The sequence below is a fragment of the Stenella coeruleoalba genome (genome assembly GCF_951394435.1).
Source record: "Stenella coeruleoalba genome assembly, chromosome: 17".
In the NCBI taxonomy this organism is placed as follows: domain Eukaryota; kingdom Metazoa; phylum Chordata; class Mammalia; order Artiodactyla; family Delphinidae; genus Stenella; species Stenella coeruleoalba.
In genome coordinates, this window is record NC_137163.1 from 35,918,391 (window position 1) to 35,946,324 (window position 27,934).

The 27,934-nt window shown below is 37.8% G+C and overlaps 1 protein-coding gene across 12 annotated transcripts in view; it reads right to left on the reverse strand.

The window, feature by feature from the left end:
* The window catches only part of VPS13B (vacuolar protein sorting 13 homolog B), a 795,728-nt gene that overhangs the window by 80,008 nt on the left and 687,786 nt on the right, over window positions 1–27,934 (reverse strand). For 10 of the 12 annotated variants that reach the window (XM_079901966.1, XM_079901971.1, XM_079901960.1 and 7 more), the window contains 4 exons: window positions 26,985–27,181; window positions 17,204–17,385; window positions 15,760–16,109; window positions 10,350–10,511 (listed from right to left, as the gene is read on the reverse strand). In XM_079901966.1, coding sequence (XP_079758092.1) covers window positions 10,350–10,511; window positions 15,760–16,109; window positions 17,204–17,385; window positions 26,985–27,181 — 891 coding nt within the window. Of the gene's footprint in view, window positions 1–10,349; window positions 10,512–10,679; window positions 10,727–15,759; window positions 16,110–17,203; window positions 17,386–26,984; window positions 27,182–27,934 lie in introns of those variants that run through there. The other 2 variants (XM_079901962.1, XM_079901973.1) reach the window with 2 other exon arrangements.

Sequence of the window (27,934 nt, forward strand, 5' to 3'; positions counted from 1 at the left end):
AAGTCCAAAGCCAGGAGCCACGGAAAATTATTCCCAAGCAGCAGTATGAATGATTACTGATTAAGAAACTTCCAACATTTACCTGTTTGGATTTCAGAATTTCTATGGATCAGTAACTCCCATGTGTCTCCCATTTTCTCCTCCTATGAATGGGAGTATCTATAATAGTTATCCTACGCCTGTACCACCACTGTACATTTTTCTACAGCAAGAGCTAACTCATAACATCCTCTGATCTTAGCACTCTTTCTTTGGGCATTCGTGTCTATTCCCACTGCTACCTAGGCATTGATGAGAGGCCAAATCTTTACCTCTAGCCCAGACTATTCTTCTGAGCTCCAGACCATTACATTCAATTAGCCTATTCAACATGGCCACTTGGAGGTCTCGTTAGAAAAGAGAAAGGAAAGGAAAGGCACCTTTGGATACACAGAGCTGAGTTCTTTAGTAGGCACCTTATAAATGTAATTTCGTGGGATATTCACAGTAACTTCTTAATTTTGCAGAAGAGGAAGCTGAAGCTCCAAGGAATTACGACACTGTCCAGTTTTACACAGCTAAAAAACCTTAGGAGGGAAATCCAGGTGTTTACAGCTTCAAATCTGTGCTGTTTCTAATATATCATCCTTCCTGCCTCCAAAGTAACCTAAAACTCCAATGTGTCCAAAATGGACTTTAGGGACACTGTGCTGTGCTCTCACATCTGCCCCATTCTCTGTATGGAAAACACTGTCCTCCTACTCAGTTCCCTGTTGTGGCCAAGTACACCACCACCAACCTGTCCCCTAAGTCTGAAACCTTGGAGTCGATCCAGGCCCTTCTCTTCCATGGTCAATTACCAAATCCTGGTGATTATAAACTTCAAAATATCTTCCAAATGGATCTCTCCTTAGTAAACCTTCTCTTAGCATGTTAAAGATTTTGTTCCACTGTCTATTAGCCTCCACTATATACAAAGAAAAGCCAGTAGTTATTTGAATTGTTGTTTCCCCTATAGTTTAACTCTGGCTGCTTCAAGGTTTTCTCTTTATCTTTGGTTTTTAGTAGTTTCATTATGATGTGCCTGGGTGTGAATTTCTTTGAAACATCTGTTTGGAGTTTTTCCTGAGCTTCTTGGGTCTGTAAATTTCTGTCTTTCACAAAGTTTGGGAAGTTTTCTGAGATTATTTCTTTAATTTTTGGAGCCCCATTCTGTCTCTCTCCTCTCAGTCTCTCATTACAATTACTCATATATTAGATCTTTTGAAATTGTCCCACAGGTCCCTGCAGTTCTATTTATTTTGTTTGAATCTTTTTTCCCCTCTCTTCTTCAGATTTGATGATTTCTAGTGATCCATCTTCAAGTTTACTGACGTTTTTCTTGTGTCATGTTGTATTTTTATTGCTGAGTAAAAAATTACTACAAATTTGGCAGCTTAAAACAACTCACATTTATTATCTCACAGTGTCTGTGGGTCAGGAGTCCAAGCAGAGCTTAGCTGGGTTATCTGCTTATGGTCTCACAAGATTGCAACTGGGGTGTCAGCTGGGCTGCATTCTTACTAGAGGTTTGACTTGGTAAGAATCCGCTTCCAAGCTCACTCAGGTTGTTGGCAGAATTTATTCTCTGCTGTCTATATGATGCGGGCTTTGATTTTTTAATGACCAGCACTGGCAGCCACCTGCAGGTGCTGGTGGCTTCTCACAGCTCCCTGCCCCATGGTCCTCTTCATAGGCAGCTGCAACATGGTAATTTGCTTCTTCAAGGCCAGGAGGAATGTATGTATCCCTCTCTCTCCTCACAAAAGGGTCCGGTCTCTCTTTTAGTAGTTTTACCTGATTAAATTAGCCCACCTAGAATCACCTCTGTTTTGATTAACTAAAAGACAACTAACAGATATAGAGAAATAGTGGTTACCAGTGGGAGAAGAGAAGGGGGAAGGGGCAAGATAGGGGTAGGGGATTAAGAAGTACAAACTACTGTGTATAAAATAAATAAACAACAAGGATATATTGTACAGCACAGGGAATATAGTTAATATTTTATAATAACTTTAAATGGAGTATAATCTATAAAAAAATTTGAATTACTATGTTGTATACCTGAAACTAATATTATATTGTAAATCAACTATACTTCAATTGAAAAAATGTTTAAAAAATCAACTAATTTAGAAATTAATTATATCTGTAAAATTCCTTTACTCTTGCCATAGTTGCTTTAAAGCACAATATATGCCTGATAATTCCAACCTCTGGGTCACATTGGTATTGGAATCTGTTAATTATCTTTCCCTTGAAATTGAGTAACTTTGTTTTTTTTTGAGATTCTTGAGATCTGTCAAGTAATTTGGGGTCATATTGTGGACACTGTAAATGATGCTATGTTGTGGACACTCTGGATTCTCTTATAAGTCCTCCAGAGTGTTAATATTTTTAACAGGTAATTAATTTGTTTAGAGTCAAACTAAAACTCTTACACCTGGGTGAGTGGCAGTGCAGATTAATTCAGTTCTTTAAGCCTTGGGTACAATCTGCTTTCAGTCTGCCCCATGCATGTGTGGTTCAGCAGTAAGCAGACAGGTGGGCCAAATTTCAACATATTATTTTCCCATTCTCTGGCTTTCCATTTTCCAAGATTTTCTCCTCACTGTCTAGCAGCCTTGGTTGCCTGAGCTCTTTCACCTGGTACCTTGGGCCAGAAAGACAGTGGGCCACCTCTGCACTGCTACAACTGTGGTTGCCCTCAGAGCAAAGCCAACAAAAAATGGGTAAATCGTTCTGTGCAGATTACTTGCTTGAGGATTCTATTCACCTCCAAAATCTGCCTGCCTTTGTTCGTCTCCAGAGGTAGTTGCTTTGTGTTTTGCTCACAATTTATAGCTGTTATTCACAGAAAGATCAGTCTGTTAGGCATTTTCACCAATCTCTGACTTCTACTCTGTCTTGGCTCAGGTACCATAATCTCTCTCACTCCTGGGCTATACAGTGGTGCCCATACAACCCTCTGCATGTATTCTCAGCCTCCTCTAGACTGTCTTCTCAACTACACGACGGCGATCTTTCCAAAATGCAACTGTGATCCTGTGACGACTCTACTTAAAATCCTTCAGTAGCCAAAAGCTGCCCATCACATTTAGTTGTATCTCCTCAAAATGGACAGCCAGGCTCTTCAGAACATAACTCCTCCAAACAGTGGTGTGTTGGAGCTGGCTCATACTTGTTTGTGAAAAAGTATTGCTAAATATTCAGGAATCTTGTGAGCTGGTTGTTAAATCATTGGTAGCTTGAAATCAGCGATGGTAGGAGTACTTTCACCATGATAATCGGCCAACCCTGCAAATCAGGGTATTCCCATCACCACCAAAGAGCCAGTTTCCTAGCACACATCTCTTCAGCATGGCATGCAAATTTATGCCTGAGTTTATTCTGAACAAAACCTGAATTCCCTTGAACACAGCATGCTGCCTGCCTGTCTGTCTCCCTGGTTCTGCCTCATGTGCACAGCATACAAGGGCCCTCATGGCCTTCATCTACTTTACTGTCTTGCAATTCCACACATGTACTCTACACTGTAGCCAAATTAGTCAAGTCCTACCATGCCATGTTGTTTCATGCCTCTGTGGCTTTCACACATGTTGTTTCCTTTACCTGGAACCGCTTCCCCACTGCCTTTCCCTGACCTAACACTTATTTAAACATGAAAATTCAGTACAAACATGCCTTCCACTAGGAAGCCTTGGCAGATTCCCCTCCTCATGCTAGGAAACATTTTCTTTGAGTTCTCATTAAGACCATGTCCATATCCAGATGCAGTTGATTGTATTTCCTGGTCTCTTGCTCTTCTTCCCTATGGCTAGTGTTTTAATTCAGTTACCCATCATTTCTCCCTGTCTGGATGCCACAATATCCTCATAGATATAGATCATGTCTATAATAATTTGTTTACTTTTCTGACTCCCTCATCAGACAGTAAGTTTCTTAGAAAAATGTACATATTTAATTACACACAATAGGTCACAAGAAATGATCATTTATTGATTAAAAATGAATGGGAGGGAAGGAGACCAAACAAGTAGCTAGAAAGAAATAATGGCAGAGAGGAGGGCTTGTGAGTAGACTGAGGCAGGCCTTGGATGCCAGATAGTTTGGGTATATTTAATAGATGATGATGGAGGCTGTAAATATTTTTGGACAGGAAAGTATCAAAACATTTAGGAAAATGAGCTGTAGTCTGCAAGGTAGATTGAAGTGGGGCAAAGATGTAACTAAGAGAATAATTGATAAAAACTATTGCAATAGTTCATAAGAGAAGCATTAAAAATAACCATTCTTGATATATTGGGTTGGCCAGAAAGTTCGTTTGGGGTTTTCCATGGCATGCTACGAAAACCTGAACGAACTTTTTGGCCAACAATGTCATTACACTTGCCACTGTTCTAATTAGCATTTGAAATTCCTGTCTTTTAGTCTATATATAAATATTTTCAGGGTTTTTACTTAACTTCTGTCTGATTTAATAATCTATATCCTTTATTTTAAAAAGTTGAGAAGTATATAAAAATGTAATACATTGGAAAAATACCACCTTAAAAAAAATACACCATTCAGAGGCAACCACTGGTTAACATTCTGACATACCTTCCAGTATTTTGACATATTTTCCAGTATTTTTCTATGCATTTTTTCTTATATTGTTAAGATCATATTGTATGTGTAGAATTTTATGTTCTGCTTTTCGGACTGATATGATATGGTAGCACTTCACCTTCCTATGTAAAAATTTAAAGGTCCCATAAAAGTTCATCTCATAGATACGCCAGATTTTACGTACCTATTTCTTTAAAAGTGAACATTTTGATTTTTTGATGGTATAAGTCAAATTATAATAAACATTTTTGTGTATAAACCTTTGCTCTAATTTGGATTGTTTCCTGAGAGTAGATTACTAGTAGGAGATTTACTGGGTCAAAGGCTATGACCATTTTAATAGCTATAATGCTTCTTATCAAATTGCTTTTCAGAAAGGAAGTATCAATTCCACCTGCACCTTCAGTGTGTAAGAGTGCCTTTTCATTGCCCTTTCTAAGCAAACTCTGATATGCTGTGTGCCATATAATATAATAGCAGGGGCGAACACTTGACAAATTTATCAGTTTGAACAGTTTTGCCAACACAGGATATTTACCTGCGTCCCTAAGTCTACTTTAAAAATTTTTTAACTTGTGACTGTGGCAACAAGAAATGTGCTCATTCTCTAGGTATATGTGTGCACATGCACTATATAAATGGATATGGAAAGAGTGGTGACTGAGTGAGAAATGACAGTCTAGCCAATAAAACTGACAACGGCTGGAATTTCCCTAACATAGGTAGATACTCAAAAAACCATCACTTTTCCTTTAGGCAGGAGGAAAAATGATCAGATCTCACTTTTAAATATTTTTACATCCAAAAATAGAGAACTGTGGAACTTCCTGTCTATATGGGCTGAGAACAAGAACAATACAAATATTTTACTGTTATGTGGTAAGCACAGGTTGATTTTACAAGTGTTAGATTTAAACTATTACCTGTCATTTCATAATTTCTGAAAAATGCTACCAAGTTTTCAAGTGATGGGAATCCCATTTAGATCAGAACAAAGACAATTTTATATCAAACCTTTAGTCTCCTGAATTTTGTCCACTGAGAGACCTGAGAGCAGGGGTTAGCAAATCAGGCATGGCTTCTGGGCCAAATGTGGTGCACCACCTATTTTTGTATAGCCTGTGAGCTAAGAGTGTTTTTTACATTTTCAGATGGTTGAAAAAGGTCAAAAAAAGCATACTAGTTTGTGATGTGTGAAAATTATTGAACTTCAAATTTCGTTGTCTATAAATAGAATTTTATTTAAAATTTTTAAAATTTATGTCACACTCATTTAAAATAAATTTTAAAATTTATTTTAAAATTTTATGGCACATAGTCAAACTCATTTGTTATCATTGCTTTTGTACAGAGTTGAATAGCTCTGAGAGAGGCTCTAAGGCCCTGAAAGCCTAAAATATTCACTGTCTGGCCCTACATAAAAAAGTTGGCCCATCTCTGCCTGATGAAACTAACATCTGATTTACATTTTCTTCCCTAAATCTGATTACTTTGATGAGTATTTCCCAGATGCTCTGCTGCTCTTCCAAATTGATTCTTACCTTGTTGCATTTCGCATTTTTAAATATCTGCCATTTTCACAAGCTTATAAAACTTCCTACTATATCCATTTTGGAGCAATATTTTGTTATTTTCTATAGCTCTGCCTAGAGCTCATTTTCACCTTGACTGATGGTTTTTTTTTTTTTTTTTTTTTTTTTAATGGTACGCGGGCCTGTCACTGTTGTGGCCTCTCCTGCTGCGGAGCACAGGCTCCGGACGCGCAGGCCCAGCGGCCATGGCTCACGGGCCCAGCCGCTCTGCAGCATGTGGGATCTTCCCGGACCGGGTACAAACCCGTGTCCCCTGCATTGGCAGGCAGGCGGACTCTCAACCACTGCACCACCAGGGAAGCCCTAAATTGGGCATGTTTTGAGGGTAAAAGCAAATGTAATTCCTTACATACAAGATAGAGGCATTCCTTTTGCAAGCAGTTTAATTACCTAACAGTGCTCTCTCTTAAGCAGAAAAGGAAGTTAACTTGAACAGCCTACACACAAGTCCTACTATGATGGAAGCGCCACTAAAGTCAGTCTGGCTAAATTAAACAAAGCTTCCCTTGACTCTGAGCTGCATATACTGCCCATATTCTGGGGAAAGATTCCATAAACTCACATATCCAGTCCTTAGATTCAACTTCATATAATGTGAAGCACTTCTCAGTAAAGGACTGGTTACTGTTCTCGTCCAACCTGATCTGAAGTCTACTGAATTGGAATATTTAAGGGCCCTCTGTGGTGGCATATATGACTGTGCAGCTGAATATGTTCAATTATTCCCTAGGAAAAAGTTTTGTTCTTCCTTTGTTTGCTTAGGCAAGCAACTGTTGTGGGGTATCCAGCATTTTAAGTGATTCTGCCTCAGAGCATGTGTTAGAAACTATAAGGAGAGTTTATAACATTTCAATTCTAAAAGGTTTTTCAGCTTTGGATTTCTGGAATTGGTTGTGTCTATATTTTTCTCCATCCTGTTGGGACTTACTGTTGATAGCAACCTCCTGTGTGGTTCTAAGACATGTTGACCTCTTTGAAACCTTTCCAGGTGTCATTGCCACTTTCTTGATCTCTGCAATATAAGCTACATTGTTTAGCAGAGTTAAGTTCTCTGAACTTTAGAAATCCTCCCTGAGACTATGAATTGACTAACACCCAAGGTAGCATAAACATGCAGACACAAATGTTCCTAAAACCAAGCTGCTGGGCAGTGCAGGATATGACTTGGAGTCTGGAAAAAGGAACAGTTTGCTCACTTGTGAGTCTATGACTACCTCCAGGTGCAGTTTGAAGCTAAGTGGTTAGCTTTTCTGATCCTCAGATGTAACCTCTCATTAGAACACAGCAGAATGTGCAATTGTGTGTGTATGGAATTCCATGAAGACCCTCTGGGCCCATTAAGACCTCTCTGGCTTCAGAGGGTCCTAAAACACACTTCTTTACGTAGCATAGGTAGCTGTAGTAAAGAGACACCTTTTACAAATACAATCTAAGTTTTAGTCTAAAGATTATAATGACTGTAGCTCATCTTAAAATTTGTATCCAGAGGATGCAGTTACAAATTAAAAAGAGGAAAACAAAGTTTAATAGATACCTGTCTTATGTTTCCAGTTTGTCATTAAAAGGTTCTTATTGTTTTTGGTCCTTAAAGCTTTGCAAGGGTTCATACTTGTACCAAGAATCCCATATTAGTCTAGCTTTAAATGTAGAGTATTATACCAGTGATTTTCTCAGCCCTTCTCTTAAAACCTCACCATTTGGCTCTTCTAACAGACGAATCATGCTGCCAAAACCTAGGAGAGTTTGACAATGTTGTGGAAATAACACTATATTGAGAGTGAAAAGACATGGGATTCAGATCCATCTCTACCACCATCTTAGCTTAACATTTCTGTCTCCTTACCTATAAAATATGCGTAACAAAAAATACAAATCACACAGGGATATTATGAAAACAAGACTAGTAATAAATACAAAAAGACCCAAGTGCAGAAGAGTATAAATATGAAAGGTATAGTGTGGCAGTGGTTAGCCATTCTTTTTTCCTGTTTATGTCCTTCCCATCTAGAAACCGTACATCCATAACATGAAGACTACTGTTACTCCACACCCCTGAGCCTTCTGTTCTTATGATCACCTTTCCCATCCTGGCTCCAGTCTCCAGGGAATCTTGAGGGTCACTGAGGGCCATGGTAGTCTATGCAGCTTAAAATGACTTTGAAGGGAGGTAAGCTTCCTCTGCTTTGCTTTTTATTGGCTAAGGCCTGCAGCGTGTGTGTATGAATGGGTGAAGTGGCTACAGGTACAGTATACGATCACACATTACTGCACCTTCTCAGAGGTTTCTTTCCCATCACTACTAGTTCATTTCTGGGAATGCAATGATCATAGAAGCCTTTCGAAGCTCTAAAAGGCTGTACAACATGGATTGCCTCTGGGTGGTTGGAATTATAGGTGGTCTTTTTCGTTTTCCTTTTTTGGTTTATATATCTGCTCTACGTTCTTACTTTTGCAATTAATAAGAAAAAAAATTACTTATTTTTGAAACGAACCAACCAACCAACCAATTGTCTTTTAATGATGTTACAAGGGGTAAACAACCAAACGACTTAAAAACTCGCTTACACAGACATTTCTCAAAAGGAGGATTAGAAAATAAGGGCACGGGCTTTCCTGGTGGCGCAGTGGTTAAGAATCCGCCTGCCAATGCAGGGGACACGGGTTCGAGCCCTGGTCCGGGAAGATCTCACATGCTGCGGAGCAACTAAGCCCGTGTGCCACAACTACTGAGGCCTGTGCTCTAGAGCCCGCGAGCCACAACTACTGAGCTCATGTGCTATAACTACTGAAGCCCACGTGCCTAGAGCCCGTGCTCCACAACAAGAGAAGCCACAGCAGTGAGAAGCCCCTGCACTGCAATGAAGAGTAGTCCCCGTTCGCCACAACTAGAGAAAGCCCACGCGCAGCAAAGAAGACCCAATGCAGCCACAAATAAATAAATAAAATAAACTAAAAAAAAAAAAAGAAAAGAAGGGAATGTCATTCATTCTAAAAATACAAGTGCAATATCATATCATATGAGACAGTTTTGTAAGAACATTTATTAGAAAAGGAGATATGATGTCTTAATGTCCTGTTAGAATAACCAGAATTAAACAGACTTAAGAAGAACTGCACTATATCTACTTTTCCAAATTTTATACTAATAGTGTGGCAATATGACGAAAAAGCAAGTAAGAAATCAGAATCGAGCTACTGAAAAAAAGAAAATAGCTGAGGGTGTAACATATTCTAAAGCTGGTCTATAGACGAGATGGGAAAACTCTCTAATGACTTTCTTTTAATCATAAGCAGACAGTAGTTTCCTTATTACCCAGAGTTTTAGAAATACATTATTCTTGAGAGTACTTCCTAGGATTTCTTTTACTCATTTAAGACATCATCTTTGTATTTAATTCATCCTCAGCTATCCCTGCAGGGCACATCCCTCTAATTATTCCCATCTAAAGTGACAGGAAAATGGAATTATACTACTTGGAAAACAGACATCCTTTGGTATGTCTTTTCTCAGTGCTCCCTTGGGCATAGTCTGTCATCGTGCTCATTTTGTCACAGACGGTGAGCTGTCATTGGAGGGCAAGGACTAAGACTTCTCTGCCTTTGAATTCCCAGTGCCTAAGACATGACTGCCACGGACTACATACACAGTAAGAATCTGAATAAACAAATGAAAAATAATACCCAACATACAATGTTTATAGTATATCAAGCACTATTTTAGTGCCTTGCACATATTAACTTATTTAGTTCTCATGACCCTATGAAACAGGTACTATTATTATCCCCAATTTACACATGAGAAAACTGAAGTATGAAAGCAAAGCGAGGTAATTCAGAGCCAGGATCCAAGCTGACGTACTCTGGCTCTACAGTTCAACCTCATAATCACCACACCAGGCTCCCTCAAGAGCACCTATGCTGAACAAGAGAACGTCCACTCCAAGAGGAGCATGGGTACACTGTGCTCCCTCCTCTAAACATTTCTGGGTTTCTGTCAGATGTAGCCATACTGTGCGACCCCGTGGGAGACTTAAAAAGGGAAATAACTAGACACAGGCACACAAATGCAGAAGAAATGAATCCGCAACCTTAAAAATTGCTGTGTTTGTAAGGCTGTTTCTCAAATACCTGTGGGGATTTGTGAGAGCGCCAGCTGTACTGGTGACTATGGAGACTGGCCAGCAGAATATTTTCATCAGTATCCACCTGGCCAAACCGCAGTGTCTCCTGTGTGTCATTACAGATCACAAAATGGCTGAAGACCAACTCCTCTACCTCAGGGCATTTATTCTGAAAGAAAAAGAATACGAAAGCCAATGTGCATCAGATTAATTGCAAGATGTTTGGCAGCTGTCTGCCCAGTGGCGATTGTTACAACACAGAAATACTAAAAGATCTGTTGTCATTAGCTCTGGTATACAAAGTATTCTATACTTCCAGGATAAGCACAAAAAATACCTTAAAGAGATCTTAAATGTTCCAAGAATATGTTTTGATTTATATTCCTGCAAAATAAATCATACACACAGAAGAGTAAAAGAACAATGAGATCCTTCAAACTTTTAACATTTTTAAATGAATTAACATGCTACAAAGAATGCTGTACTGGGTAGCGCACGTTTTTGAGCAGAGTACCACAGGCTAGAATTACCATGTTCCTGGCCTTCTCAACTTGACAATCAAGACCAATTACCAAAGCCACAGTTTGTACCCTACAGAAAGTAAGGATCATTTAGGTAATACATCCCCAGTTCCCTTGAGGGGGAGGGTGGATATGTGTGTGTAAATCTGCTCAGGGAGAGATGTAAATAAAACCATAACTTTCCCGCTATTGTTAAGAGGCTGAACACACGAAACAGATCAACTTCAGAGTCAGTATAAGCCAAGCTGCAGTTTTCAAGACAAAAAACGTTAGTTGAAAAACAGTTGTTGGTGTCTGTTTCAGCTAATAATCAATCAGCAAATGTCTTCCATTAATCTACTAAGGTTCAGCAAATTAGTAATACGTTCCTGTGTTGGTACCTCCTTCTCAACTTAATGGTATCTCCACTGGTTGCTGTTATATCGAAGCACTGGCAATGTGATAGAGCATTTCTGTGCTTACTCTTTTATCACTTTGGTTAGCTTATGGCTTAAAAAATAATAAACATACCTTTGGTAAACGAAAAGAATAGCTAAATAAATGGTTAACTTGAGAATGCAAGAAAAATATCTTAACTAGCCACTGAATCTGCAGACAATAGGAGGTAATATGTAACTGATGCTTCTCCAGTTGGCTTCTATTTCCTGGTTGTGGATCTAAATAATGTCACAATGCCACACTCTGTCATTTGCCATTTTACTGAGGGGAGGGAGAGTAAAAAGGGATATACTACTCATGAGCATAGAAATTTAAGTGACTACATGGCCTGAAGCCAAGGAGTCTATGGATGAACACACCTGGAATCCAGCCTGAACCAAGACCTGATCTAGAACCTCATGAGAACATTTTCTTGGGAGGTACAATCCCTTCCTAATCATCCAGAAGGCCCCTAAAGTGGGCAGGCAGAGCTCTACAGCTGCAGTCGGTGAAGAGGCCCTGAAATACCTCATTCTTCTAGATACCCTTGAGGGTCTCCTAAAGCGTTCGCTCTATCATCCATCTATTCTCACCAAACCTCTCTATTCTCATGGAGTGGAACCTTGCCTGACAACCACAGGAATCATAAAAGGAGTCTCTGGCTAAGTGAGACTGAAGCAGTTATAACCAGTTATTATCTGCCGCCTACCATATTACTTTCTGCTGTGGCTTTTAATCATGAGCTATGATTTCAAAACTGGACGGCCCGTGGGTTTTAGGCGTCCTGCCTGATCTGGCCCCTGCTGCATCTTGAACCACTCTCCGTTTGCCTGCTAGACCCCAGCTCCACCAGCCCTTTTCAGCCGCTCCAACGCTGCACTGGCCTCCTTTCAATTCATCCAACACATCAAATTCCTTCCTGCCTCAGTGCCTTTCTTCTGCTTGGACCTCTTTTCCTCCTTGCTTGACTAATTTCTTCCAACTCAGCTTTCAGGTTCCTGTTTTCAGGTCATGCCCTCAGAGTAAAGTAGCCTCCTGGGATCCTCCCAGATCACCTTAGGTCCCTCTATTTTATGCTCACACAACACTATGTATTTTGCCTTAAAAGCACTGATCCCTATTGGGACTGAGTAACTATTTGCATGATTATGGGTCATTGTTGTCTCCATCATTAGACTCTATGCTGCATAAGGGCAGGAACCAGGTCTTTGTTAGTTACAACTTTTGCTCCTGTAGTCAGCATAATGCCTGACACATAAGTACTCAATAAACACTTATGAAACAAACATGAGTAAATTTAACTTTTAAAATTACAAGTGTAATATATGTTCCCAGTATAAAAATTAGAAAATACAGAAAGTACTGATTTTTAAAAACAAAGTCTCTAATTTTATACTCAGGGATAACTGCTGTGAACATTTTGGAGAATTTTTTTTTCCAGCAATTTTTCACTTCTGAGTGTCCTGCCTGTTCCTATTCTTGTCTACCCGATCTAATCCTATCTTATATATCTTATATATTTAAAGGTTTGTAAACCTTTAATTAAACTGGAGTCACACTGTACAATTAGTTTTGATGAGATTTTTCCATTTAGCGTTATATAATCAACATAAACTGCTCTCCTTGTAAACATTTTTCTCTCCGTTAGGTCCAACAGTACAAACATGAAGAAAGGGATATGATTCCAACTCCCACTTAGATAGACATCCTGAGACTGAAATTCAATTTTCATAATGAATTGGGATCAATCTGCTGGTTACACAGAGGTTAAGTTACCAGATGGGGCTTGGGTAGAAAAAAATCATATTACTTTCCTCATCTCTAAAAATTGACCTTTAATAAATGATGAGGGTTTTAGGAAAAAATGTAAATGAAAGAACACAAGGGGCTTGTTTACATTTTTCTAAAGAATACTCAAAGTCCTCAGGGAACTGTTTCTCTACTGCTCCTTCATCTGTGGAGTTCATTAAAACTGTAATAAGTTTAAGCGTTTCTTGGAATGTTTAAATTCTAGTATATTATAAAAAAATTTGTACATATTGTATGTGACATCATATAAAAGCGCAACCTCAGAATGCTTTCGTAATTAAGAGATGGCTTATTTACATTTAAGATTTGTACTGGACTGTTATACAGGCAATTAAAGAGAGATATCATTATGGTGTAAGATAAGATACATGAGCACAACCTTGATTTTTAAATAAAAATCTCCTTTAAATCCTATTTGGTCCAAATGTGGGAATGTGACATGGAAATATAAAGCAAACTGCAAGTGGCATTTTGGGTCCTTAATCTGGTTTCACAAAACATTAATCATTTACAAAAGAGAAAAAAAAAACTACAGCCAGAGAAATCAGACACTGATGAAGGCTTCTGTTAATCTTGAACTGTGACCTAAAGGTGAAAGGCCAAATTGTTTCATGCTTCAACTGTCTGGTCCATCCACACTGGATACAAATGACTTGTCTCGGATACGAACCCGATAAAAAGTATGTGGAAAACTCAAATTGCTTATCCAGCTTGTTAAGTTCACGTTTTTCATTGGCAATAATTATACTGTATATGAGCATTATATACATAATAAAATTCAAGCTTGGGTAACTAAGTTTCCCCTCTAAAGGGGATAAACCACATTCAGAACATCTTAGAAACAATGAACTTAATAACCCCTCTATAAGCCCATTTCAATGTCAAATGTCCTGTAATTTCAAAGTAGTGCATTTTTGTATTTACTTTAGAATACACAGGGTTAGAGATGCCTACCACATTAAAACTTGGTGGCAAGTACGCTTGACATGGGAGGAAACAAGAAAATTATAGCAACAATTACAGAAGTATATCCTCTTGTGGCTCATGTTAACATTGCCAAATCCCTGTATAAATCAGAACCAACTATTCACAGAATGTACCTGTCAGCGATATGCTACGTGACATATGGCTCTACTTAATCAAATATACAATTCCATTTTTAAAAAAACTCAGAATATTCCTTCAAGGCACTGTGTTAGCCAGTCAGTCATTCACACTCTGATGTGGTTTAAAACATTTAAATATTTATGCACCGTATTTTATTTATATGTATAGCTGTGTCTAAGAGAATATTTTTACCCTGGGAGGAAACTGATATTTCTGAGGGCCATTTTGCAGTAGTTGCTACACATGAGTCCTCTTACAATGGTCCTGATACCAAGACAAAAATATCCTGGGATTAAATGCTCTATCAATGACTCTTTTATACTTTCTAGGTTTGTTTTTTATTAAATGCATTGTTCAAAATATGACAAAAAACAGAAATTGGAGCCACGGAGGTTTTTTTCACATCGCTATTCGAACCAGCTGCAAAGATTTAGATCACACTAGCTCTTATTTTACGCATGTCCTCTGCAGCAAGAAAACCATGGAATGCCCTTAAAAAAGAATTTTAAAATATGAAACAGATGTGTTATCTTCTTTCCCTTTGCTATTGTAGTGCCATGTTAGGTAATTAATTCCTTAGTCTTGTATAGGTCTTCATGCATATAAAGAAAAGAGTTCATTCCCATAAAAATTCTAGAACTCAAGCCCCTCCCCCCCACCACTGCCCCATCCCCACATGAGGTCAGGGTGGAGTGAAGGACCATTTCTCTTGGGGAGTTAGTCTGCACAAATACCTGTGACATACAAAATGTGGGGAAATGTCTCAGCTTAAATAACACAAGCTTTATTGAAATGCAATATTATACTGAAAATCAGTAAGGGAAGCAGAGGTGATTTGTTATTAAATCACTGAGCATATTATCAATATTATCCAACTATTCTGTGAAATTAATTTCATGTTAGTGGACGTGGGCAGGTTCCCCATTTTAAATATGTCATTCAAAACAGACGTATATTCTAACTCTTTCGATATGGATAATTTCTGACAAAAGGTAAAAGTAAAAAATTATTATGAAGAGTCTTTAGCTGGTTACAAAATCTATTATCGAGTGCTTTTTTAGTGAATCAAAATGGCAGAATGATAATGGGAGAAAGACTAAAATTAAATTATACTATGTTCACATAATTTCCTCTCACTGCCTTTTCTCTTTGAAAAGATGAACTGCTTATATCAGGAAGCCTCACACAGGTTCTTCATTTCTGCAATGGCTGCTTCGACAATGTGATACATACCAAGTTGAGCTTTGGCAAACTAAAGCCATAATACTTGGAAAAAATTTCTGGGAATGTGTTACTTTCCACACAGATGTGGTACATTAGTCACAAAAATGTGGGCATCATCTCTGATGCATGTGTAGAGAACCCATGTTCTCCAAAGGTTTTAAAAATAACATGCATCACTTTGCCAAAACAGAGGAGGCCCCAAATATTATGGTGCCCATCAAATTCTTCATTCTCTCACATTTTTGTTTGTGCTTAATTTATTATTAGAAGTGATAACATAAAGTGCCTAGTAAAAGATCACACACAGACAAACTGTAAACTGTTCTAGAATATACATACCTGTTGCCAAGCTTGTATTGCAGTGTTTAGAGAATGAACTACATGTTGCCCAAAGTTTACAAATATTGAGTCAACGTTGATAGAGCAATCAATCAGCTTTTCTACTGCATTGCTGGAAACTGCAATCTGTCCAAAGATGCTGAAGGGTTTCACCATGCTTTGCATTGTAACATTTCTGCACTCTAGAAGTTTACAGTCTGCTTGAGCTGAGAACTGCATCTCCTGACAGACAGAACTATTGTTCCATTGTCGAAGATACATGTGTGGTTCTTTGAAGGAAATAATCATGTATTCTAGTTCAGATGGCACATTTTTATCAGAAATAAATGGCTGTAGGTATTGCGGTGGAGCTGTTGAGAAAACAAACAAGAAAAACAGCAGTTGAGATGAGTCAACGCTTTATGGAAATAAAGAGATGACATTTAAATTATTCATTTCTTGGTTACTGAATGCAATATTTGCTGGTTAATAAATTCAAATATTCTCTTGAAGATAATATAACATTTGAATTACCATTTGATATTTGCAAACAAAACTGTTTTGTTCAATCAGCAGGTCTCTTTACAAAGGTTACATGCACAGATAAAAATTTGATCACAAAAGACAACAAATAAAATGAAGAGGAGGCAAATATTTAAGAAGCATTTCATAGAAGTGCTCTGTATCTACCATCAAATCTCAAAACCAAAAACATGACCCAAACAGAGTTAGAAAATACAGGTTAAACTCCATTTTTGCTGAAAAGGCAAGATGCTTAACAGCAGCTGTGTTTAGTTTTAATCTGATTTTTTTCGTTTTTCCATTACATGTAGGTTGAAAACCTAATACCAGAATCAAAATGTATTAAGTAGAAAAGGTTTGGTACAGGCTTTTAGGAATAATTATTCATGAACATGAGCAAACTTATAAAAGGCCACTTTTGGTGTGTGGAAAAACTTATTCTTCTACCTTATAAACTTGTAAAAATGCTAGTCTTTTAAATTATTGGAGAATTTGCCCATTTTTTGTAGAAGGTTTTTGTACTTTCGAGATAAGGTAATATCAAGTACTTTTGGAAACTATATGCCATTATGTAATGGCTCATAAGATAGGAAAAAAACAGATGTATTTCTTTCAAAAAGATCATAATTGGAGTAACAGTAAAACCTGCAATTTTTGTAACTTCCTTGAAAATTCTCATTAGGAAGTGTGCAAAATCATGGCAATTCAATATAACTGGTACCCTATATAACAGGTCCATAAGATGGTTCAAATGTAAGGGGGACACCTATCATATGAAATCAACTTCAGAATAACTTTGCTGGTGCTTACTGTTAGAGGAGATGAATGCTGCTTCTAAAAGTTTCCTCCACCTTGTGAGTGGTGGTCAGTAGGGAAGGAGTTTTGTGCAGGGATAAAACAGTAAGTATTAAGTGAATGTTATTCTGATGCTAAAATAGAGTACCTGTGCCTAGTTGATCAAGGTGATGACAAAAATGGAACTCCAGGTGAGCAAACTGGAAGGAAACGCCAAGAGATGGGACAAACCATGGCGTAAAACAGGAGTCAACTCTGGTACAGGCAGCCAGGGCTGTTGGAGTTACAAGTTGGTCACAAGTGCTTTGAGAACCAGATTCACTTGCAGAGCTGTGGGAGATAATTAATAAAATAAGTTCAATAACCTAAATTTCCCAACATCATATAAATGAAATGTCTTTCTATAGGGGTTTTTAAAGCTAGCTCCCATAATCCTATAGTCAATGTTCTCATCAAATCTTCCATATTTGCTCACATAAACAAGTCGTTTTAAAAAATTAAGTGCTGAGGCTTCCCTGGTGGTGCAGTGGTTAAGAATCTGCCTGCCAATGCAGGCGACACGGGTTCGAGCCCTGGTCCAGGAAGATCCCACATGTGACAGAGCAAATAAGCCTGTGTGCCACAACTACTGAGCCTGCACTCTAGAGTCCACGAGCCACAATTACTGAAGCCCATGTGCCTACAGCCTGTGCTCCGCAACAAGAGAAGCCACCGCAATGAGAAGCCCATGCACCACAACAAAGAGTAGCCCCCACTCGCCACAGCTAGAGAAAGCCCGTGCACAGCAATGAAGACCCAATGCAGCCAAAAATAAATAAATTAAATAAATTAATTAAAAAAATTAAGTTCTTGCTGATTATTCTCTATGAGTTATTAGCAGAAAAATTTTGAAGGATTCCTGAAACCCCAGGCCATGTTGACCTCCAACCCAATTTTCTTCCATCCACATTTCACTTAAACTAATATGAGAACAAGCTGTCCGTAAGTTAAGACCAACACAATTCAGAGTATGACTCTGCTGTTCAAAAAACCCAATATTTTCAGTGTCACCATAAATCTTTCTTTTGTTTTACTTCTCCAGGTCATCCACATCCATATTCCCATATGAGTTAGCCAATACTCTGTATTGAATACCTACTGCATACTGTATTAGGTGCCATAAAAGTTATGACCATGTCCAGAAGAACCAAGGCTCCATGGACAATTACACCACATGTGTCCTCTCTTTACTTGTCCATCCTCCCAACACCATTTTATACCAGTAAAAGTCAATTAAAATAAATAGTGAAGGCATCTGTAGGAGGGAAGAAATTTGTACATAGCGGCTGCTGGTGTGCATGGGAAACATGCAGCCTAGCTGCCTCCCCTCAATGCTAGTAGAAGCATGAGACCTGGGGATTGGGAGGGGCCAAGGTATATTCTGCTAATTGTGGATCACTAAATAGATGCTGCCCTATTCCCCCTTACCGTCTTCCACCCTCTTCTTTCCAAATCTGAAATTTGCTCTACAGCTATGGTAGCCTGGCTCCCAAATCCATGAGGAGCCTAGAGAAGAAACAATGGTTTATAGTATCCTAGGGAGAACTATGACAAGAAAAACTAAAGAAATAAATCCTTGGTTTTCAAAGAATTCCCAGTCTAACTGGCGATATAAAATATGTAGATGTTTACAAACATTATAAAACAGAACAACCAACAAGGAATAGGCAAGTTGGAAGTGCTGCCAGAGTGGAAATACAAGAGGAAGTCAGAATGGCACAGGGTGAATCATGTGGGATTTGCAGAGTGTGAATCTTCAGCTGAGTTTTGAAAGAGGTTGTAAAAAGGCTGGTGAAAATGAAAGCTAGGTTTACTGAATATTTAACTTCCAGGTGTTTATAGTTATGTGGTGGTATTTACCGCAATGTTAGAAAAACTCCACTGCATGCAAAGAAAACACAACTCTGGGGCACTATGTTTCTGATGAAATGTTATGCATGAAAATGCAGCTAGGTATATTTTTAAAACTTCTATAAATGGGTATACTAATCCAAATAGCTTTCTAGGAATTTATCTGTGGAGTTACAAATAAAGATCTCATTTAAAATAAACGACAAGGTCCTACTGTATAGCACAGGGAGCTATATTCAATATCTTGTAATAACCTATACTGGAAAAGAATATGAAAACGTGTGTGTATGTATGTGTATGTGTGTGTGTGTACATATATGTGTGTGTATATATATATATATATATATATATATACACACACACACACATTTTATAACTGACTCACTTTGCTATACACCAGAAACTAACACAACATGGTAAATCAACTATACTTCAATTAAAAAAATTAAAGTTAAAAAAAGATCTCATTGGCAAGGTAAAATTAAAACTTATATTTATTCAGAAAGACCAAACTGTATTAGTTGTACGTGTGTTTTAGAAAGGAGATACTTTTTTTTTTTTTTTTTTGCGGTACACGGGCCTCTCACTGTTGTGGCCTCTCCCATTGCGGAGCACAGGCTCCGGATGTGCAGGCTCAGCGGCCATGGCTCACGGGCCCAGCAGCTCCGCGGCATGTGGGATCTTCCCGAACCAGGACACGAACCCGCGTCCCCTGCATTGCCAGGTGGACTCTCAACCACTGAGCCACCAGGGAAGCCCTGTACGTGTGTTTTACACATATGAAATCTCTCCCTTATAATACTTTAAGAAGTTGTTAAAAATAGGGTATAGCGTTAGTCAAAATATTAAAAATCCAGGTGAGAGTACTTTGAGATCAGTTTTAAAACAGTAAGTACAAAATTTGAGGTGTTTATCTGAAGAATTTCTCTGTCAACTGCAATTTTTGGCACTCTTGAGATTTTCCAAGATTTACTTTTCTCTCTCTTGAGAGTAGCAAATTCTGTAACATGTTGAAAAAGGTTGCTAAGATGTCACAAATAAGTGCGTGTCAAAATCTTTATTTATAACAAATTGATTTTTCACTTTTCCTAAATTAAATGTACAAATCAATGGTTAAAAGATATTTTTAGGTCTATACAGTAACTCCTAACGTATATATTCAAGTGGTCAGCACTCTTTCCATCTTGAAATCCTGACTAAAATGTTACTAGATTAATCTATATTTAAAAAGTTAGAGTTTTATTTAAAAATTGGAGTTATATCAAAATTAAAATGTGTTAAACACAAAATTAATATGGTATATGCACATGAAATGCTTTATATTTTGAATCAGTAAATTTATAGTTTTTGATATTCAACTTAATTCGATCATCACTATACACTATAAAAGTACATATGCATGTTTACCTTTTACATAAGGATTAAAAATATCTAACTATGATAGAGCTAAACAGTCATAAAAATGAGAACAATGACCCTGCTAGGGACACTTATAGCAACTACATTTATATCATTTCCTTAATTAAGTACAATGGACTTCGATCTGATCCAGATATCAAAAGGAAAAACATAATTCATGCGATGTGTAATAATCAGAAATGGAAAAGTAAAGATGGCTCCAAGGAGCAAAACCTTTCAAATAGTAATACATAGAACACAAGATTCAGTAGTTAGTTCAAATATCAATAAGTTCCTAATGGAAATTCAAATTTTTAGAATAGAGGAAATATTCTAAAGAGTAGAAAGTATGGCAGGAGTTTTACATATCCATACCTTCATTTTAGCCAAAGGGACTTATTAACTGTCCTGGGTGATCCATAGAAGGGTATCAACTCCTTTAAACAAGGAGTGTTTTAGTAAGTTTAGATCTTGATTGATCCATAGGCACTGCAGGGACCCAGGCATAATCCTTAAAGATTCACCCCTGGATGTCACCCCTATAGCTCTGCAGGTATCCAACAATGATCTGACTTGATTGATAAAGCCTTGGGCTTTTCTCTGTATCCCTCTGTGGTAATAAGAGTTTTATAATATAGCGTAGAGATTAAGAAAAGAATGATTGAGGTAAGAAAACCGAGATGAAAATGCTTGCACTGCTTCCACTTACACTGTAATCATGGGCAAATTATTTCATCTAGCTAAATCTGTTTTCTCATCTGTAAAGTAAGTATAGTAATTGGACTTACTTTTTGAGTATTAAAGGAGGTACTACATAGAAACTGCTTAGCATAATGTCTATCACTCCATAAGAGAAAAAAAAATCTCATCCCTCTTTTCCTGGTTGGCAAACAGGGTACCGTACTGGTTACTTAGTTTAATGTCAGTTGCTGGTGATTACCTTTAGCTCCCAAGAGGGATCTGACAATATCACATTGTCATTCATCCCAGTGTGGCACTGTTTCTCAACATTGGTTCACCTAAACTCTCCACTGCCTACTGCAAAAACATTGGCCTGTCCATCCTGGGAGAGCACCGCATGGAGGAGAGAAGACAAGGGACGATGCACCATGTTCTCTCTACACCTTAGATCTGTCTTTTTTGGGGAATGTTTTAACTCTAACTGCAAATAAGAAATACACCTCTGTTGTAACCTCGTACAGCTATAAAACGGCAGGGGGGAGGTTACTGAAAATATTTTTTAAATTGTGGTAAAATACACATAACTTAAAATTCACTGTTTTAACCAGTTACAAGTGTACAGTTCAGTGGCATTAAGTACATTCACATTGTTGTGCAACTAACATCATCGTCCATCTTCAGAATTTTTTCATCTTCCCAAACTGAAAGTCCATACCCATTAAACAATTTTCCTCTCCCTCATCTCCTGGCAATCACCATTCTACTTTTGTCTTTATAAATTTGACTAGTCTTGGTATCTCATATAAGTGGAATTATATAGTATTTGTCCTTTTCACATTGATAGTTTCTATTTTATTTAAAAAATTCCATCAACAGATGAATGGATAAAGAAGATGTAGTATATATACACAATGGGATATTACTTAGCCATAAAAATGAGTGAAATAATGCCATTTGCAGCAACATGGATGTAGCTAGAGATTATCATATTAAGTGAAGTAAGTCAGCCAGACAAGGACAAATCATATATCACTTATATGTGGAATCTAAAAAAAAATGATATAAATGAACTTATTTACAAAACAGAAATAGACTCACAGAAATAGAAAACAAACTTACAGTTACCAAGAGGGATAGTGGGGGATGGGTTGGGGAAGGGATAAATTAAGAGTTTGGGATTAGTAGATACAAACTACTACATATAAAATAGATAAGCAGGGCTTCCCTGGTGGCGCAGTGGTTAAGAATCCGCCTGCCAATTTAGGGGACATGGGTTCGAGCCCTGGTCCGGGAAGATCCCACATGCTGGAGCAACTAAGCCCGTGCGCCACAACTACTGAGCCTGTGCTCTAGAGCCTGAGAGCCACAACTACTGAGCCCGCGTGCTGCAACTACTGAAGTCCGTGCGCCTAGAGCCCGTGCTCTGCAACAAGAGAAGCCACCGCGATGAGCAGCCCATTCACCGCAACGAAGAGTAGCCCCCACTTGCCACAACTAGAGAAAGCCCATGTGCAACAACGAAGACCCAACACAGCCAAAAATAAATAACTAAATAAATTTAAAAAAATTAAAATAGATAAGCAACAAGGACCTACTGTATAGCACAGGGAACTACTGTCAATACCTTGTAACAAGGTGGCAAAGCAGTTCCAAACGTCAAGATTGTTGTCTGAATGGTTTATGAAAGTCAAAAGGTTAAAAAAAATGGTACCCAGCAAATTTAGGTACATCTAAAAGTACATATCCAAGTAGCCAAATGGAGGCAAACAATATCTAGAGGCCACAGTGACCGTCTGGTAGGAGAAAGTTCAACCAGTGAGGAGAAAGGAAATGATCCAGGGACTTTACCATCACAATGCTCTTCCTCTGATTCCTGCACTGGCTATACACACAAGAATGAAGGTTTGGTAAATAAAAAGCATCTCTTCCTCACATACACAAAAAGCTGTGGACCACTGTCTCAAAGATCACTAAATATGAGTGGACAGCGACTTACAGGATCTTTAGGGAGAAGGAGAAAATCTTATTTTTTTTTATTTTGCGCTCTAAAAAACTCAACAGAGTTTCCATTTTCATCACATGAAGAAAGAGCCACACACTTCTTTTTCCAGGATGCCTTCCTTCTACGAACCAACGTTTTGTGGGTGGGGATAAAAAGTCCTTGTAAGCAATCTACTCTCACGTTTTAACATTGTGAGAAAGTGACCATGCAATATGGATAAAACCACCAAAGACTCGGCACAGGTAAACAGCCTAGCATTATCATCAAACAATTTGTCATAAAGTTAACTGGACATATATATCAAGCTCTTCACAGTTATTACTGTGTAACACAATAATTGCCTGTAACTTGTGACTTTAGATAGTCACGTACTTCTGGAGTTAGCCATTTGGGGTGAGGGTAAGAGGTGGAAACAAAGTAGAAAGTTGTTCTGGTCCATCAGAAGACATCTGGTTGATACCAAACTCAGGGAACCTAGTAGAGTGGCCCAAAGCCTGAGAGTTGGGCCCACCAGCCATTTCTCATCTTTCCGCCTAGGTCCCATCACTAGGTAAGAAACTGTAAATTCCAAATACAGCGTGTGCTTGCTGGCTATCTTGTTTGCTCTCTAAATCCACTTTCTACCCCTCCCCATCCTCTTCTCTGCCCCTGACTGTATCAACAAGCTGCTTTGTCCTTGGCTTGTCTTTTGGTTCGGCCAGTGGAAGGTGCCCAAGGGAGATCAGAAGGTGTGAAGAGAGTGGCGGAAGGACTCATATTCTCCTGGCTCCTTCTTAGCCACGTCTCTGCACATTGTTGGTCCCTCCACCAAAAACAGCTACAACCACCCATTCTGGGTTAGTTTTGGTAATGGCTCTATTACCTGGCTCTTTCAGGACTAAGAGTGGGATGGTTCCCCATGGTTTCTAGCCTCAGGGTACTGTCCTATCCCTTCACCTTGTCAACACTTTTGTAAATAGTCTTTACAGTAAACTCTCCTCAGTTAACCAGTCTGAGTGTGCTGTCTGTTTCTTGTCAGGACCTACTGGGAAAAGGGGTTTATTTAGGCTTCAGCAGTGGGCAGTGGGGGTGGGCAAATACATACATGCTGAGATTAAAAATAAATAGCTGAAATGGATACCCTGATCAGGGCTTAAAGGCTGTATCTCTTGCTTCAGTCCAGTGCACCACAAATAGAAAGAGAACTCTACTAAAGTTCAATACTATTGTGGAAACTAAGCTTAAGTTACTCTCCTTCCAATGCTACCTTGAAAAAAACAACAGTTACCCATCATTCATTTTCATATGATCAAGCAAACCATTAATTAAAGATAGTGGAAAATAATTATTACAGATACACGGGGATTGAATTAAAGATAATATGCCCGTATGGGATAAACAGACCAAGGTTTAAGAGAGTGAATCTTGTCTCCAGTCCTTTGTACCGAAGGCTACCTGCCACCCCTCAGACTGGTTAGCTCCTACCCATTCCTTAAGGCCTCAGCGTAGAAATCAGTTTCTCATGGCCAAACAGCTAGTTGGTGATGGAGCCAGGACTTAAATCCAGGTCTGCTAACTTGAAAATCCCTAATAAATAGTGCTTCTATTTACATACACACAGCGATGCCATTACCGCTAAATATCCTACACTGTTGCACTTTTGACAACTGTGGACAAGATGCTTTATTTTTTAGATTAAGCTTCATGGGACTTATTTTTACGAACTTTCTTCCAGTAATGTACAAAAGTCTGATGCATATCCTTCTCAAACCATAAATATTATTTAAGATACGATAATCTCTAATCATAAAAGTGTCAGGTTTTTATCCAGTTTTAGATTTCTCATGACAGAATATACTGGATCTAACCATGTGAAATGTTGACATATCATCAAAGCACTGATGTTTTCCTTCAAGAAACTGGATGAAATTTATTTACTGTTCTCTTTGAAAAATGTCTTAATAGTGTTTTTATTATGTTGATTTTTAAACCAGCTCTTTAAATTTAATTTCACTAATATCAATTTCTACCTGAAAAATGCTTAATGTCAAACAATTTAAAGCAAGATCAATTGTGAAATATTAGGCAAGTTGAAAAATCCAAGGTGAGGACAAAAGATCTGTGATTACAATGTCGAAAGCTTGGTGAAAAACTGCCTAAATTTGACTGTCTGCATAAATTTCCATTCCCTAAAGGTTCCACATTTCTGCAGTGCTAAGCTTACCACAAAGTGATTTTCATGAATGTTTCAGATTCAGAGGAATTAACCTTGTCCAAAATGCTTCTTTCAATGATGAAAATGCATTCTTTGATAATTAGAATCAAGAAATGATTTCTAACTTGATACTAATAATGAAACTCAGATTTTAAAAAAATTCATTACCCATAGCTCTGTTTTCTGAGATTTCCTGGTTTCTGACTAGGTAACCTATGCTTAGAATAGGCAATCTTTCTATCCATCTGCTAACTCCTCCCAGGATGGGTGTTCTTTTCACTGCTGCATTTCATATAGGTAAAATCAAGACCCCACTTCTTTAATATATTTTCACCAGTCGTACATTACTAGGTAATATACTGGGAAGGCAATTATTTTTAAAGAGCCCAAATGACCTAGAAATAGAAATCATAAAGCAAAAAACATATTATTATTAAGCATACAAAGTAATCAACGAAAAAGACTGTGATGCTACAGACTAATGTGAACAGAGGTTATCTCGGTGTGATATGACGATGGGTGGTATTATTTTCTGTATTTCCCAGATGTTCTTCAATGAACATATATTACTATTAATTACAAAAAGAGAAAGCATTCACAACTATCTATAATGTAAAACAGGAACTAGAATACAAAATGGTGTGCTATGATTATAACCCTGTAAAGGCATACAATGATGGGCAAAAATAAAGGTAACAAAAAAGAGAAAACGGTTCAATCACAGGGTGTTGGAACGGTGGATTTTTTTTCTTTTTGTTAGTGTCAAAATGTTGTTTGGGGGAAAAAAGAGGGGTGGATTATATACAAAGAATAAGATAATGCTAGAGCAAACTCGTCAGGAGAATTAGAAGGTAGGACATTGAAAGTGATGGGCAGCAAGATAGGCACAGGCCCATAGTACACATATCATATGACCCAAAAAACTGTTCCATTGATGGTGATTTAGTTTCTTTTTCTTGTCATTTAGGGGAGCATGAACAGAAAGACATAATAAGGATATGTAAACTAGAAGGAGCACTTGAAGAATAAATTGCTGGAGCCATTTTTTCTCTACTCCAAGTTAGTGGATGTATTAAGCAGGCAAACATTGGAAATAGGGACAATCTGGCCCTGTTTTGTCACTAACCAGATATCCTGTAGGAGGTGTGGAACAGGAAGTTCTGGGGACACGATTCAGAATACCTGAAGTCTATAGCTCTAGAGATACATTATAGTCAAATAGACTCAAGAGCTGAATAAAACTTTGGCTATCTGAAATCCTGAGTATAAATTATTTTGGTTAGTCAAGTTTTCCTAATGTCTGTCTTTTGAAGTTTTTTAAAAAAACCCCTTAAGAAGGAAGTAGTTCCAAAAAGGAGACAATTCAATTTACTTAACGTTTCTTTTAATGCCCCAGGGTTAACATTTACACATATTGATGACCGTGTCATTAAGAGTCTATTAAAGTGTGTATGGCTCTTTTCCTCTATATTTTTTAGCTCAGGATAACTGGATTTTTGGTTTTTTTGAAGTTTGTTTTTTGCTCTTTTTTCCTTTTATATTTAAGGAACAGGTTCTTAGAGCTCACAGTAAAACACAGGAATTTTAGTACACAGACTTTGAAACATCAGCTTCTATCTCACTTTCTCGTTCTCATCTGTAGTTCAGACAGATGCAGCTGTTAGAGAGCTGCGATATAGCTAAGTGAGGGGCCACTAGATGACTTGACGATTGTTTCCTAGTATAATGCCACTATTTCATTTTTCACTTTGTTCACTGAGTTACCTTTGGTCATCAGCTCCATTTTGGCTGCTGTTCAAAACAATTCTCCAAAGATCCGAGGATACCAGTTTCTTCTGGTCATTCACAAGATTGATATCTGGCAACTGCAGTTCACAAACTTTGCTTTCAGACAGACTAAATTCTCGAAATGCAACAAAAACCTTCTGGAGTTCATCCCAGTATTCCAAACTACAAGGAATCTATATTAAAAGAAAGAAGATTTTAGAAGATGCAAACAGAAATGATGTTTCTGTATTTGTTGACATGCAACTTGAATCTTCATAAAAGTTATAACATTAATGAGACTTTTAAAAGGGGACACAGTTGTAAAGGACAGTAGTTTAGGATTTCTTTTCATAGTTATATTCATCCTGTTTACCTACTTTATTTCAAAAGACTCATTCAAGAATAATATGTGGAAACAGTCAAGAAAGTTTTTAAATAAAGGAGAAAGAGTGGAGAACAAATGCTACCAGATGCTAAGTCTATTATAAAGCTACACTAATTAAAATTAAAAGATAAGGTTGGAGTAGTAACATACAAATAGATTAGAAGAAGAAAAAATAATAATATATAAGTACAGATAAATTTTAGTATGTGATGAAGGTACCATTTCAAACAAGTATGGGAAGGATGGGAAATGAGGTTGCAAGAACTGGTTAGCCATTTGGTAAAACCAAAGTGGGTCCCTACATCATTCCTATATGTAAGTAAATTCCAAAAGGATCAAAATATTAAAGGCTAAAAACTGAAAACATAAGAGAAAAAAATCAGTTAATATTTTTTATCATAATAGGGTACCCTTTTCTGTGTATGGCATGAAACCCGCGGACGGTAAAAGAAACAACAAACAAACAAACCTCACAACTGATAACATCAGAATTAATAAAAAGCAAGGTTAGGATAAAACAGGTTAATAGTTAATGACAGATCTACAAATACTTGTTGTGAGA